At 40.2% G+C, this 15,080-nt stretch overlaps 1 protein-coding gene across 12 annotated transcripts in view; it reads left to right on the top strand.

Moving 5' to 3' along the window:
- TCF4 (transcription factor 4) overlaps nt 1–15,080 on the top strand; it is a 385,563-nt gene that overhangs the window by 186,357 nt on the left and 184,126 nt on the right. For 9 of the 12 annotated variants that reach the window (XM_014478578.2, XM_005896871.2, XM_070361626.1 and 6 more), the window contains one exon: nt 3,979–4,043. In XM_014478578.2, coding sequence (XP_014334064.1) covers nt 3,979–4,043 — 65 coding nt within the window. Of the gene's footprint in view, nt 1–3,978; nt 4,044–5,458; nt 5,477–5,748; nt 5,948–15,080 lie in introns of those variants that run through there. The other 3 variants (XM_070361621.1, XM_070361620.1, XM_070361622.1) reach the window with 2 other exon arrangements.

The following is a 15,080-nucleotide window of genomic DNA, read 5'->3' as shown; positions in this document are numbered from 1 at the left end:
ACTTGTTCTAGAGAAGGGGCTGCCAGTTGAGCTCCTTTGTCTTTAGAAGGATTGATTGACGGATGTTGTGTCTGCTCATTTACAGCGTTTTTCTTGCTTAATTTAAAAAATTGTGACATAGCATTACATGTTCCTTGTATACATCATTTTTGCAGAAGAAAGTTGTTTAGCCAATATGTCGACTTCGTTTATGAAATCCTCTCTTGTAGCTTTCATTCAGCGTTCAGTGTAGCCTATTAGGTCATATTATTCGTTTCATGCACGGCAAATCGTCACCAGCAGCAAAATTTAACATTTGGTCCTTTTAGGTATAAAAATGAATCAAATGCTTGACAAGATTTGTTTCTGGTGTATATTTCAGAGTCCCCCCCACCCCCTTGGTGGGCAGACGACAAATATTACTAACGGGTACTTTTAGTTTTTAAAATATGGACAACAGTACTCCATGCAGTAAAAGACTTGAGCGATTAATGCTACCCTTATGCCTCTTTTGAGTACTTTTAGCCATGGGGCTTGGCACTGCCACCATTGTCTTGGTGCCAAAAAATATCCGCAGCGGCTGTCGCATTCTAGTACTGGAGGGTTGTCTCGAAAATTCCGCAGTGAACGCGCCGGGTTTGTTCATCACTGCTATCTCTTTTAAATATTGGAAAAATAGAATCTTGAGCTCTTTCAAAGCTCCGTTGTGATCGTGGGGATGAGGGGGGAGGTCGGTGGTGAAGAATGGAGGAAAGAAGCCGTCCGCGCCAGCCAGTGGGTATAAGTGACAAAAATCCATGCCTGGCATAGAGTAAACACACATATTTAGGAGCTTTTGTGTTCACGAGCACAGATAGTTACTTAAGGATCCTACTCAAACATGTTATCAGTGCTCTTGAGAATTTTATTATCTGAAACAAATGTTCCTGAGCATTTTAAGCAGAAGACTGACATCAAGATCATAGCTGATTTTTAGTGGACAGTTTATACAAAATATGTATATATTTTTTTCTCCCTGGAAGTGAGGTGCCATTGTAAAATGGCTGCTTTTTGTCATTAGGAAATTAGTGGAGTAGATAAGATAGGATTGAGAAGGTGCTTGGGTTTACCCACAGTCCATGTCCTGATTGTTTTGCTCCCAAACAGGGATTTGAGCTCTAAGGACAGATTTATAGTTGATTTTGGAAACAAAAATATGCAATAAAGTTAAAGGTTTACACTATCAGAATGACATGCGTTCGCTCAGGATCTCTGGAGCGATCTATTTGATGGTAAAAGTGGATGCCACAGATGAAATCTTTACAAGGAATATAATCCTAAAAAGAAAAAAAAAAAAAAAAAAAGTGCACCTCCCAGCCTCCTGCTGGCTGCGCTGCCTCTTCGGTACCTCACAGACTTCGACAGAGTCCTGGACGGGTGCCCACTGATGTCATGGAAACACTCAAATTACTGAGAATGATTCATGTCTATGCTGGTCTCTTGTCCTCCCCCACACAAACAGGAGTAGATTTTTAACCCTGACAACTTGTAATTTGCAGTGGGTTTATTTTTGTATCTGGATAAATATTTTTTAACAAGCAAAATTAAGATTAAGCAGTCTGTATCTGATATGATAGTAAAGAATGCTGGGTCCGTGTAGCCAAGAGCACTTTGGGGACTCTGCGCTGCCTGCGTCCCTGCTCGGCTCTTCCCCCTCCTCCGCTCTCTGCCCACCCCTGTGCTTTCTAGTCCGCTCTCCTCCCTTCATTTTCCTCTTTTCCTCTCTCTTCTCTCCCCTGTTTATTTATTCACATTCTCTTTCTCTCTCACATCCTTACTATTTGCATGGACTCCCTCTCTTCCTTTAAAAGAATGAAAGGAATGGACCTAACTTTATATGTGTGTGTGTGTGTGTGTGTGTGTGTGTGTGTGTGTGTGTGTGTGTGTGAACTGAGACAAGTTCTGGTAGGCAAATTCATTTCTCCAGGTCTATATGCAGGAGTCAAGTTGGGAAATAATGCCAGGAGGTGAAATTCTGTAGGAGACAGCTTCGGTAACTCCTTCTAGAGAAAGGAATAGATCGCCTTTCTTCCTTCCAATTTCTGGAAGTCACCAGAACAGGACACTAGATACTCAGTTTCCTCGGAAGTCAGAGTAAATTCTACCTTATCTATGTCTCTTTCTGTCTCTCTGCTTGTCTGCATGTCTACCTGCCTCTCCACTTGTCTTTCTAGTTGCTAAACAAGTGGATATTATGTCAAAGTGAATCATGTCCTGGTTGTATTAAAGCTTTGTAGATGTGAGAGCTTAAGGAAGGACAGACTTCATTTGATAACTCATAAAGATCGAGTTGGTTTTTTTCTGTTAGTAATATGTATAAAGAGAAGTTAAAGACTATAAGTAGCTTCCATCTGACACAGAAGAATAAATAGGTCTTTATGACCATTTATACTTCTAAAACAGGCAGATGAATCTCTTCTTCAATGTAAAATCCTCATACAATGAAAGTTATTCTCTTAGACCTCCCAGGACTGAATCTGTGAGTTGGTATCCTGTTTCATTGGACGGAAATTGATATGGTCATTGATTTTCTGCTTTGCACTGAATACTGCGCCAGAAGTTGGGTGGTGGGAGTGTGTCCCCAAGTTTGAGATCGATTGGAGTCAGTGGAAAAGTTAATAATGATGGGGAAGAGGGTTGATGTTAAGACTCAGGTTTGGCTTCCTTCACAAATCATCTTCTGTTTTATGTCTATAGTGACTCACATACCGGGTGAGCTTCTGACTAGTTTTAAGATTTATCAAAGGCACATTGCTTGTGTGGTGTCAAAAAGGCATGCCCTCATAGCATTGTCATTGAACTCAAAGATTACAGTTGAACACTGCTGCTTGTAACGTTTATGTTAACTTGAGTCAAGGGGGAAAATCATGGGTGTTGTAAACTCCGAAGGATCCATCTAGCCTCTCAAAATACTAGTTTTGAATTTTCTCATTGGAAGAAAGAATAGTATAGTCCTGGGTAAAAGAGGACAGTGTACCTTAAGCTCTAGTCTCAAGGGAAGAGCGTATTCTTCTGTCCTGGACGGGGTGGGGTTTGTGTTGTGGGCGGGACAAGCCCTTTTGAATGTCCTAGTGTGGACTGTTCTCTGTAACAATTCTTTATTTGTCGCTAGGTATGTTCTACTGGTTGGATCTCTTGAAAGGTGTTTTCATTGTTTTCCTGACGATTAAGGCTCAACATACTTTTTAAAAGAAACAAACGAGCTGCCTTGATTTTTACCCTTAGATATGGCTCTGTACATCTCTGTAGAGGAGTCAACAGATAAAAAATTGGAGTGTTAGAATCAGAACAAGACACTGATGTTCCGTTACCCCGTATTCTGCTGGGTCTACTGGTAGAACCTGAAGTTGGCCTCGGAGTGGGCAATTTTTCAACAGTCCTCTTTCCCAAATGTAAATTCCATCATCATCTTGATCATGACGGTCTTTACTCCTGGGAAAGGGAGTTTAAATAAGAGAGAGAGAGGAAGAGAGACCCAGAATTTTGAATAGTTTCTTTGCTTTATTCACCATCTGGAGAGTCCTGATTGATTAGCTTTGGCCTCACCATTAAGTGTCAATGTAATCAATGGGAATGACTAGGCTAGGGTCATTACATAGATAATGTGCCTGCTGTGTAAATAAAAATGAAATTGTTTAAATTTTGTGAGCTAGAAAGAAAGTGAAAATAAGGAATGACAATTTGTTTGTTAGAGAAAGTGGAGGCCATTGGAATGACAGTTTTTGGAAGTGTGGAGCAGTTTGGCTAAGAATAGGAATGAAGGATATTTTTTTCCAGTTTAGCATAGCCAGCGTGGGGAAGTGTTATTCCCTGCCTTGCTTGCATACATTGCCAGTAGTGCCTACTTTTCGTATGTAAACATCGGGGAAGAGAAGTGGATGTCTGTTACCTGAAGGAGATTTTTTTTTTTTTTAAGGAAAAACACAATTTACACTTTTTTGTTGTTGTTTCTCTTGGCAGGTAAAACAGAAAGGGGCTCCTACTCATCTTATGGGAGAGAATCGAATTTACAGGGTTGCCACCAGGTAAGTGAGAGTCTCTCTTCGGGGAAGGGTTGAGAGGATGAGCCTGGTGAATCAGTGTGTTTTGTAAATTAGGTGATGCATTTGAGGCTGGGGCACTGAGGCACCGAAAACCTTCCGATGCCTGACTCTTTCACAAAGTAATGAAATGACACCGAGCGCAGAGTCATAAACACCCCATCGTATCAGCAATGTATTCACTGGCTGGTTGTTATTTTTTTTCATCCATCAGCCGGTACCAGTGGCACTGTTTGCAAACCAGCGATGTCGGGGAAAGTGGTTCTATCAAAAGAGTTTATTTGCAATTAAGAACTTGAGAATTTCTTACACTGGAAATGCTTCGTGCAGCCATGTGTCAGATCCTGGGTTTTGGGTGGCTACTGCCCTAAATTATAGTTTTCATAGGGGCTGTAGGATGTTGTGTGAAAACAGGGTTGTATTGAGGGATAAAAATGTCTGTGAAAATATGATTTGTTGTCCCTTTTTGTTTCTGAATTGTTTTTGGCTGAAAGTCAAGGCCAGCAGGCTAACAGCAAAGCCGTCTCAAGGGAGGCATGCGTGAGCTAGAAAAATAAGAGTACTTTAATTAAATAATAAAATGCCAGTGTCATACAAAGGTATAGCGTGTGTGTGTGTGTCTCTGGGCTTTGTGCATTTGCATACTTTCAACTCTCCAGAGAAAGCCCAGTTCTAAAAATACTATCCATAGCCAAAAGAGTAAGCTTTGTTTCAAGACAATTGAGTTTTTACAGACGCTTTCTTTTTAATTTCAGTATCGGTACTAATCACATGTTTCATATCTTTTTCTTTTTTTCCTTGAAAGATTTAGACTTTCTTTTTCTAAGGGCATTGCTTTCTCACTTTGGAAAACTCTTGATAGAATTTAAAGGTTCTCTTTCAGATTCAAAGCTTTCTAGCGTCACATTATTCATCCAAACAGAAATGAAGTTCTTTTTGTGCTGGGAGGGGAGCGCTTGTTCTCCTGCACCCTCTCACCCTCCCGTCTTCTTTAGTGATGGGGGAAGAAAAAATTTCATTTTGCTTTTTTTTGAACAACCTGTTTCATGGATCCTGGAAAATGTAAGCAGACAGTTTTAGTCATTAAGTAGAGCCTGCTTGAGGAGGTGGCCTTTAGGTATCCGTCATAGGTTCCGAAAGGTGGAATTCTGGTGGAGTCCTGTGTGTGTGTGTGTGTGTGTGTGTGTGTGTTTTCCTTCTGGAGAGATTTGCATTTTTAAAGTTTACTTCTTTGGCCCAGCCACCCGTTCAGTCATACTCGGCATCTGAGAGGTTTGCTGTGATGAGGTGAACGGTGCTGGTTTAAGATCTCCCTGCTGCACACGCTGCAGAGTACAGTTGACGGCAGTTTGTTTGGAAAGAATTCTGCAGGAAAGAAATTTACAGCCATTCCAGCGCGACGGAAACATCTTTGGAATGTGAGTGCAAATGTGCCGGGGTAGATAGCTCGGGCAGAGAGCCTCGGAGCGCGAGTCTCTGGTGTAAAGCTCTCAATTCCCGCAGAAGAGCCTGTTCCTGTGTATCTGGTTTCTGAGGGTCAAAGCAGAGGTCGTTTGAGTTTTGGGGAGAAGAAAGTTGACAACATCCTTCCTTTTCACAGATGGTCATGGCAGAGGTCTCTGTTTTCGCCCGGCCTCTTTTTCTGGTCAACGAGAGAATAGACTTCCTCGCCCCTGTATCCTTTCTTCCTAATAGGAATTGGCGTGATTCCTCCCAGACACAAAGATTTCCTCTGCTGAGTAAGCGCGAGGCCCCTTAACTTGTGAAAGCGTCACTCAGCCCGCGTGAGTCTGTCAGTGTGTGTGTGCCGGGACACAGACCCTCCCTCGGTTTGTGGGCAATACTGCCCTCGGGTGCGACTGAAGTTCATTTTTTTGGGCAAACGCAAGGTGAGAAGTGGCAAGGGGCAGAGGGTGGATCAGAGGTGGACAGACTGGCGTGTGATGGCTGAATGTCTGGCCTGGGGAATGTCTCCTTCTGAGACGTTCATGTCCAGGAGAATTCTGTTGTATATAGGAGCGCGGCTGTATCCGCTTCTCTTTAAAAAAGTCTTCATAATCTAGCCGTGGAGTGTGGAGATTTCTTTCGTTCTGATTTGTGCTTCCTGGTTGTGAGTCTCGCAAGGACCGACTCTCTGTGCTCAGCTTGGGCTCAGCAGTGGCCATAAACGGTGTTGATCACTTAAGGAGAAAGCAAAGAGCACAATTTTGGAAATTCCCCAATTGAGGAAATCGGGGTTGGAGAGGGAGAGGGTGGCATATTTATGAATTTCTGCTTTCGGTGAAATTTGAGAATAGAACAGACCCTAGTGTGTCTTCCGGTGAAAATGAGTTTCTCTTGAGCCGAATTGCTTTTTGAATTCCTGTTCTCCAACACCAGCTATGCAAACCCCAAAGAAAGGCAGACTCTCCGTGTGTTGGGCTTCAAGTCTAAATAGCAGATCACAGCTGAAACGATTCCCCACTGTGTGGCAAGGTGAGTGACTTGTGGAGAGGGAGCTTGTTGTTTTCTCCTGCTTAGAGAGGTGCTGGATGGAAATCCTTTAACTGATATGCCCCGAGGAGCTCCCCAAACTGCTTTGTCGTATTGTAACCCTGCATCCTGTGGACTTACTGGAATAAGCACTGTTATAGATGAACATACTTCTTCAGTTCCAGCAGCCTTTTGTTTGGTCATCCTGTGGACTTACAGGAATAAGCACTGCTATAGATGAACATCCTTCTTCAGTTCTGGTAGCCTTTTGTTTTGTGCAGAGAAATAGCAGTGGTAAGCAACAGGTAGCCAACTGCTGTCTTGGAGAAATAAATCGTTATTATTTTGAGATGTGTTGTGTTTCAGAATGCATCAGGTTAATATATACGTATGTATATATATGTGTAGGTATATATCCGTTATGTGTCTCTTGAGGGTGTACCACTGACAGTGATAGAATGGGACTTGTAAAAAGTGGGCGTTTTAGCCGAGACACAAAAGCTGGCAGGTTCTTTATTAGTGATTAAATTGTTTTCATTAAAAATAGTAGTGGGATAATATGAATTCATGAATGCATTTTCACCGAAAATGATCAGAAATGAAGTCGGTAACTTCTCAGCCTTTTGAAATTGTACAGAACATAAACCCATAGAAATCAAAGCGGCCAAACGGACTTTTTTTAGTTCTAACTAAATATGGCAAAACTAATTTCAATCAAATTGGGGTACGGAAATTACACCCAGGCTTAAAATGTTTTTGCCAAATTGCAACCTCATACTACTTTTTTTTTGAACTGAAAAAGAAAATGTAATTTATAATGGAAAGTCTGACAGAAACAAAATGAGAGGGAGTAAAGTCGTTTGCAGGATAGTCTGATCTTCATACGATAGCCTATAGCTAGTACCTAATGGACATCACTGTGCATGACGAAAGGAAAAAATGTCATTTGCTTTCGGCCTCTCTTGCTGCTTTGAATAGGATGTTTGGTGATTGCAAACCTTTTTTTTTTTTTTTTTTAATCTTCCTGAGATCTTTTTTTTAATGAGGGTGGTGATGTCAACACAAATACTTGTTATTAAGGCAGAGGTTATCCCCTTAAATGGAAGTGGAGCATTGATTATTTGTTTTGTCTTTCTAGGAGATAGCCCAAGTCTAAAGCGATGGTTTTATTATTAATATCTTGTGGGCAAGGTTATGTGTGTGTGTGTGTGTGCATGCGTGTGTGTGTGTGTGTGTGTGTGTAATATAAGGAAAGCTGGGCCCTATCTGAGACCAGTTAAACTCAAATCTGAGCTGGGCCTTTGCGTTTCTGACAACTCCCCAGGTGATTCTAATGTGCAGCTAACTTTGATGATTTCCTAGAATGTTCTGTAGGAATCTACTGTGTTTAAAAGATTTGTGTTCAAAATCAAGTATAGCTGCTGACCCTAACAAAGCTTTTAGATTTCTTGCCTTAATTTGATTATTCAAGACATGGGACTATATTGCATATGTACTTTATTTAAAAGGCAGTGAAAATGAGGGGCATTCTGAACATCAGTAAGATGCCTTGAAATCTTCATACAAAATCCCACAACTGAATATGCGAGCCACTATCTTGTTTTCTCTAGTGAAGTCCAAGGCTCTAACCTTATCCACATTCTTTTTCTTTCTCAGCAGGTAATCAAATAGCACTGTGCTGATAAAGTTACTTGATGTTTCGTTCTTAAAGCCGATGGGATTTAAGAATTAGGCCTAACCTCAGATTGTTTTGTTGAGTTCCAGAAACTTTGCAGCTACAGAAGACATGGGTCTTCTCTGTATGTGATTTAGCGTGCTCATAGAGTCGTTTTAGATTCACTGAAATTAAACGTATATATTACACATTTAAGAATGGATTTTCTCATTTCAGTTCTTTTTATTTTTGATACGGAAAGGATCACAGTAAAAATAGAAAGGATATACACAGAAAAGACATGAGATCCTTTGTCTCTTCTTATGAAAATGGCTTTTAGGTCTTGTGCAAGCAGAAATACATCTTGGTTTTTAACTTCACATTATGGTTAAATGTTTGATTGTAGCATGCCCTCATCCGTACCTGGCTCTCTGCGCCCTTCCTAGGAATCTCTTCCATCCGTGTACTGTCTTGGCGCTCAGCTTTGCCTTCATGGTGCTTTTCGAATGTGCCCTTATTGATGTTTGTGGAATGGTGGTTTCCACCAGATTCTGTAAACTCCTGAAGTCAGGGGCCACGTTGGCCCCATCCGGCCCCGTGTGATCTCTGTATCTGGCACGGTGGGGATTGTGATGGCCTGAGGCTTATTTCCCGGGCATCACTTTTGGGGTCATTTTGAGAGGGTGAAATCTGAAGAGTCCTGTGTGAGCAGCGTTTTCCTGCTTCAGAAAACCAGAAAATCATATCCTCTCAAAGAAGATATGGGGCTCTTTTGGGAGCCCTTCCTTCGACCGTGCTGTGCAGACTCTGGAAGACATAGAGGGTCAGATCCTGCAGAGTCACTTGTCCCTCATTTTCCTGGCCTGAGTCCTAGCCGGGTGGCCTCGTCTTTCCAGGTCCGAAGGTTCCCCAGGGAGGGAATTGGAGATGTTCTCGGTTTCCGGTGGCGGTGTTGTTGGAACCAAAGGTCAGACTCCAGGCCCATCCTTTTTGAATGTGCCGGTGTGGGTGGTGGGGTAGAATATTGAAAATCACCACAGTGTCAGACATCTCAGGCACCAGGTCTGCAGGGTGATGGCATCTCCGCTCTGTGCCTAGCACTGGTTTTCGGGCTGCGTTTCCTTTGTCTGGGGGGCATTGCTGTGGGCATACCCTTCTCCCGACCGCCGTCCAGCATGCACCAGAGGGGAGAATGGAGCTATTTTTTTCATTGCATCGGTTAACAAATATTTATTGGCCTTTAAGTGAAGTGGTAGGTACAAAGGAGAAAAACAAAGGGAAGCTCTTGTATACTCTACCTTCAATCCCCACTGGTAGCTTTCTTGATATTAAGAGGAAGAATCAAACACCATTCATTAAATTTACAAAATTTTCTTTAATCCTACATAGTATAAATTTTCAAGTTCTCAGAAGAGTTAGAAAAATCGAACAATGAAAAGTATCTGTTTGGTTTGCTTTGTGTGCGTGCATATACATGCATGTATTTTTCAGTGCACCATTTTTAAGTGGCAGATCTCCTAAGATTTCACCCTTAGGTTTTTCATCACGTGTGTCTGAAAATTAAGAACACTCAAATAGTGTTATCACCTCTAAGATACTAACCAGAGTTTCCTAATCTAATTCCCAATCCTGATTCATATCTCTTTGATTGTCCCCATGAAAATATCTTTATTATCTCTTTCCCCCTCCAGCCCACCCCCAACACTGTGTTTATGCATGATATTTTGTTTTTGTGTCTCTTTAGAATTTCTTTTAAACTAGAGCGATTCCTGTAATTTTTTAAAAAGTGACATTTACCTTAACGAGAGCAGGCTGGTGGACTTGAAAAAGTGTCCCCTTCTTGAACTGTTGGGCTATTTCTCTGTGGTGCTGTTTGTTACTCGTCTTGCTTGCAAATTGAAAATTAGACTGAAAGGCTGTTTCAGATGGAAGTTAAAACATTTTGGCCCGGAATATCTCGTAGATTATGTGCTTTATGCTGTGTTTTATCTGGAGGCATGTAATGTCAAGATGTGTTGCTGTTGGTGACACTAACATTACCAACTTGGTAGAATTAGAGACCCCCAAATCTGTCCATTGTAAAGAAACATTCCCCCTCTGTAATTAGCAAACAGTCTTTGTGTTGATTTTTTAGCACTGGGCATAGATCCCTGTGCCCGTGTTCCCTAACAATCTTTGACCTGATAGTTTTAGCACGTATTGAGGATACTTGCCTGAGTCAGAGGGTTTTGAACTAGTGATTAAAAAAAAAACAAAACTCCATCATTCCTTCTATGTTGATAGCTGACAATGAAAGAGATTTCTTTGATTGTTCGTTTCAGTGCTGTCAGTTTCAGTGTTCATACATAGAAAATATAGTGTTAATAATCCTTGTATTAAATATGGTTCCTTACCTGGAGGAGACTGGCAGTATTAAAGCATCCTTCAAATTTCTTAAGATATTTTGATAAGAAAAATAGGTTATGATTCAAGCTAATGGTCGGAAATGCTTCAATTGCATAAGGGAAGACATAATTATAGGCTGTATTTCCTTACACATAAACTCTAGTATACTTTTGCTATAATTTGGAACCTAGTGACAATCTGTGTGCCCCCAGCTATTAATCTTGCCATAAGCACCATTGTTTCTCTAAAATTCTCAGATTGCTCCTCTACATTGTAGTAATTGTCCTTAAAGATCTCACAAGGTTGACCATCAGTGGCTGACCCACTGAGTCAAGTGGCTTACTGTGATGCCCAGTTAAGTTGCTCTGTCAAGGATCACTGAGACAGTGAATCCGTGTATCCATTCACAACCCAGACTTGGCTGATGAATGAAAGTCAAAGTGAGTGAATTTCTAGATGTTAGTTTGGGCTCATTCTAGAGGGAGCTGACAGGACTAATATTAGCTGCCAGTATAAGTTCCCAGGCTGATTTAATAATTAATAATTAAGAAAATGATGCTCAGAGAGGTAAAGCAAGCAGACCAAAGAGTCCCCCCAGCTAAGTGTGAGAGCCAGGCTTTGGACCCTGAAATGCCTGGTTTTAAAGCTAGTGCTTTTCTAAGTTGGGTTCCCTGCTGCCAGAGCTCATGGTGAGGTTTTTGGACTCAGTAATAGGTCTGTATGAGAGCCCATTGGAAAACCACTTTCAGTAGAGAGTAGAGAATCTGGATCTAATATACTGCCTAGAATGGAGGATCTTCTCAGGGTGAACTGGAGCCATAGTGGTGGGGAAGGCAGAGAGGAAGGCAGGGATCCTCACAGCCCAACCTTTAAAAAAAAAAAAATGAAAAATGTACCACATGTGACTGTATAAATAATCTATTCTGTAATGCCCTCAAAATTAGCATGTGCAATTTCATTAAAACCAGTGAAGATTTCCTGTGACGAGGCTGGGGTAGAATATGCCAATTCACATTTTAGCAACAGCATGAACACTTTCTTAAAAATGTATGGATTATCTTTGGGCCTTCCTTTCTGTGCGGTGCAGGCAGAATATGGTTTGCTGCTTCACAAATTTGGATTCTTCGTAGATCAAGTTATTCTTCCCCCAATACGAGAACTATATAGAGTGAAATCTGGGAGCAATACCTTTTCCAGGCTCCTAAATGTGACCTAGTAATTTTTTTTGTGTGGCATTTAACTCGTGAAATATATAAAATGACAAATACATGTTAGAAACATACACAAGTTGTACAGACAGTTCAGGACAACCAGTGCATAAAAACCATTGAAATTGATTCGAGGTGGTTTATAAGACACCAAAAACATGAAGTCCTTCTATCCTAAATGAAACTTCACCAGATGAACTTCTCTTTTCTCATGGAAAGTATTTGGGGGCTTTTAATAACCTCTAGTAAGTAGGACTATAATTCATCTAACTTTTGATACATAAATAAGAGAGGGGATATCAATTAATGACTAAACAACTGACTTAATTGTTTTTAAATAATTGGTAAAATTTGTTATTGAAACATCTTCCCTGGTGGCTCAGACGGTAAAGCGTCTGCCTACAACGAGGGAGACCCGGGTTCGATCCCTGGGTCAGGAAGATCCTCTGAAGAAGGAAATGGCAACCCACTCCAGTACTCTTGCCTGGAAAATCCCATGGACGAAGGAACGTGTTGAAATATACCTGCCCATCCTATAGAAATCACTGTAGCCTTCTAGCTTCTTTCCATAAAAAAGACAGTAGACTCACAATTTAGCATTAGAGGAATTTTTCAATATGGAATGGGAGAACCATTTATTCCTTTGTGTGTGATATTTCTTGAAATGGTTTCATCACTAGGAAATTTTCCTGAAACTCTTAAAACTAAAACCCCAAGTTAAAATAGTGAGAACATTGCAAGTTACCAGCAAAACCCCATCATCTTTGTAGAAATAATTATTTAAGAAAGAAACAGGTGATGAGTCTGCTGCTGTGCCCGATGGAGGTAACTTGCTTAGAATTGAAGAACCCCATCCTTTGAAAAATTGTGTGTGTGCTCTCTTTGTTCGTTGTTGAGTCACTAAGTCGTGTCCAACTCTCTGCAACCCCCATGGACTGCAGCCCAACCAGGCTCTGATGTCCATGGAATTTGCAGGCAAGAACACTGGGGTGGGTTGCCATTTCCTTCTCTTTGTTTATGTAGGTTTCTTTACATTTTCACTCACAGATAAACAAAACTGAGCTTCCTAAAGCAAGTACCTATAATGTTAACTGTGTTATTTTTAATCTAACAGAAGTAGTTTCTTTCGAGGAGAAAACTGGCATGTGTACATAGTTGTATTTGCTTTAGCATTCCTAATACACAAATATTTTTTCACAGTTAAAATCTGGTGGGATAGCATCTTTAGACTGGCCCTTCTCTAGATTTTGTTGGCTAGAATATATTATCACTGTTATATTGTTATGGTACTTAAGGAAATCTGTATAACCCTTGATTCCATTAACCTGTCTTTTTGAAAGACCTCTTCGGTAAAGGCTTTCTATGATGCTTTAAAAAAATACCAACTATGTCTTATTTTTAACCCACCTCAAAGTCACGTTTACATGAATTTGGGATGACAATTCAATGATATGAAAGCGATTAAGGAAGAACATCCCTAAGATTTTTCAAGCAGTGATCATCCTCCAGAGCTCTAGATGTGGGGGTCTCTGTGGGTCAAGGTTTTACCCGTGCATGCACACAAAATAATCCGAGCTCATTTGTACCACGGTAATGAACAGCAGGGCACTGAATCTTTTCAGTTTTATTGGTATTATATACAGTAAGTTATTAAATTTCATCTCTGTAATACACCTGCAGTAAAATAACAAAACATTGCTGCACTTAAGGAACATGTGTGTGGTACAGTGCCCTCCCCCATCATTTCACTGCCCCCCCCCAAAACAGCTGCTTACAGATTTCAAGATCCATTGTATATATTCCCTTGAGCCCACCTCTAATAATCGAGACACATCTGCCATTGCAGTATTATAGGCATATGTAGTTTTATTGAAAACTATACCTGTAAAAAAATTAAATAACTCCTACCTCAATTAAATTGGCAAGATATCTTTTGCAAAGATCATATTGCAGACCTCTTGAGACCCAGTGAGTTCATTTTATTCTTATATTACAAATCACTAAATATGTTATTTTTATTTTGCTAAGTAGCTAACTTTTCTCATACTCTGTTGATAAGTCACTTTCATTTTTTCTTAGTTTTGTTTTCCTTCTCCCCTCATCTTTACACACACACAACACACATATAAAAGCTACAGGAAGGAAACATTGAGTCTGGCTACCACCAACACAGGATAAATAAGTCAAAAGGAAAGGACCCTAAAATATACCTCCAATTCTGAAGTGACTATCAGATAGAAATAAAATCAGGATAAAATTCTTATCTTATGCTTTGATAGAGAGTTTTATAAGCCTCTCTGAGATCCATTTGATTATCCTAATAGAATAGGAAATAATATGAAGAGGGAATGAGTTAGTAGGTGATACAAAGCTTATATAGGTGGATTCGTATTGGATTAAATCCCTTACCTTAGCATTAATATTTTGTTGAAGATTGCATCAGTAGTGATGCCTATAAAATAATTTTTATTCAAACAGAAGTATTAGTAAAATATTCAGTGAAATCAACCAAGCATAACTTTCTTCTCACTTAAGGTATATAGGGTGTCAATATTTGTGTATTGTATGGTTATATAATAGTGAATATGAATAGTTATTCATTATGAGTTAATTATGCAACTCTTACAGCCATGTAAGATTAGCTAAGAAGAAGCGTTTGTAATTTGTTTCATGTTATAATGGAAAAGTCTGAAGATAAGATGCCAGCTATATAAATAGAAAGAAAACTATATACCTTTTTGAGAGAACATGAAGGTGACTTGACATAGTGTCATAGAAAGAATATTTTGTGTTCTTCAGAAGGACTGTATATGAAATGGACAGAGGGAGTAAGAGATGGGTCCCTGACCCAAAGTGAGTGTAGACTTAGAAGATATTCTCTGATGAGAGTTGAAAGGTGGATGTTTTCACAGGAGGAAGTCGCAAATAAATGTCAGTGACAGTTGCCATAGAGAAGATAGGAAATCGGGTTGCGTTACTGATCACCAGTTTGGTTTAAAAATAGTTGGATGTTTCAATGATGAATTTTTTTTTTTTTGATTGGTTAAGACCTACGGTCATTTGGTTTCACTTGGGGTTGCCTGGATCTGTGAGATTTTGCTCTGTCTGTGATCAACCAGGAAATTTCCTGTTCAGACTCATGGCGGTACAAGCCTGAGTACTAGAGTCACTGCTCAGATCTAAAACCCCAGGAGAATCAGAATTCAAGATCTTACAAGTATTTCAGCTTTTAAGTGTTTTTAGCAGAAAATTCATTATAAAATTCTAAGCAGATTTTTTGCACAAAGCTCACGCATGAGTTGG

This window comes from Bos mutus, chromosome 24, assembly GCF_027580195.1.
Source record: "Bos mutus isolate GX-2022 chromosome 24, NWIPB_WYAK_1.1, whole genome shotgun sequence".
NCBI lineage: Eukaryota > Metazoa > Chordata > Mammalia > Artiodactyla > Bovidae > Bos > Bos mutus.
This window is presented reverse-complemented; position numbering and strand designations above follow the sequence as displayed.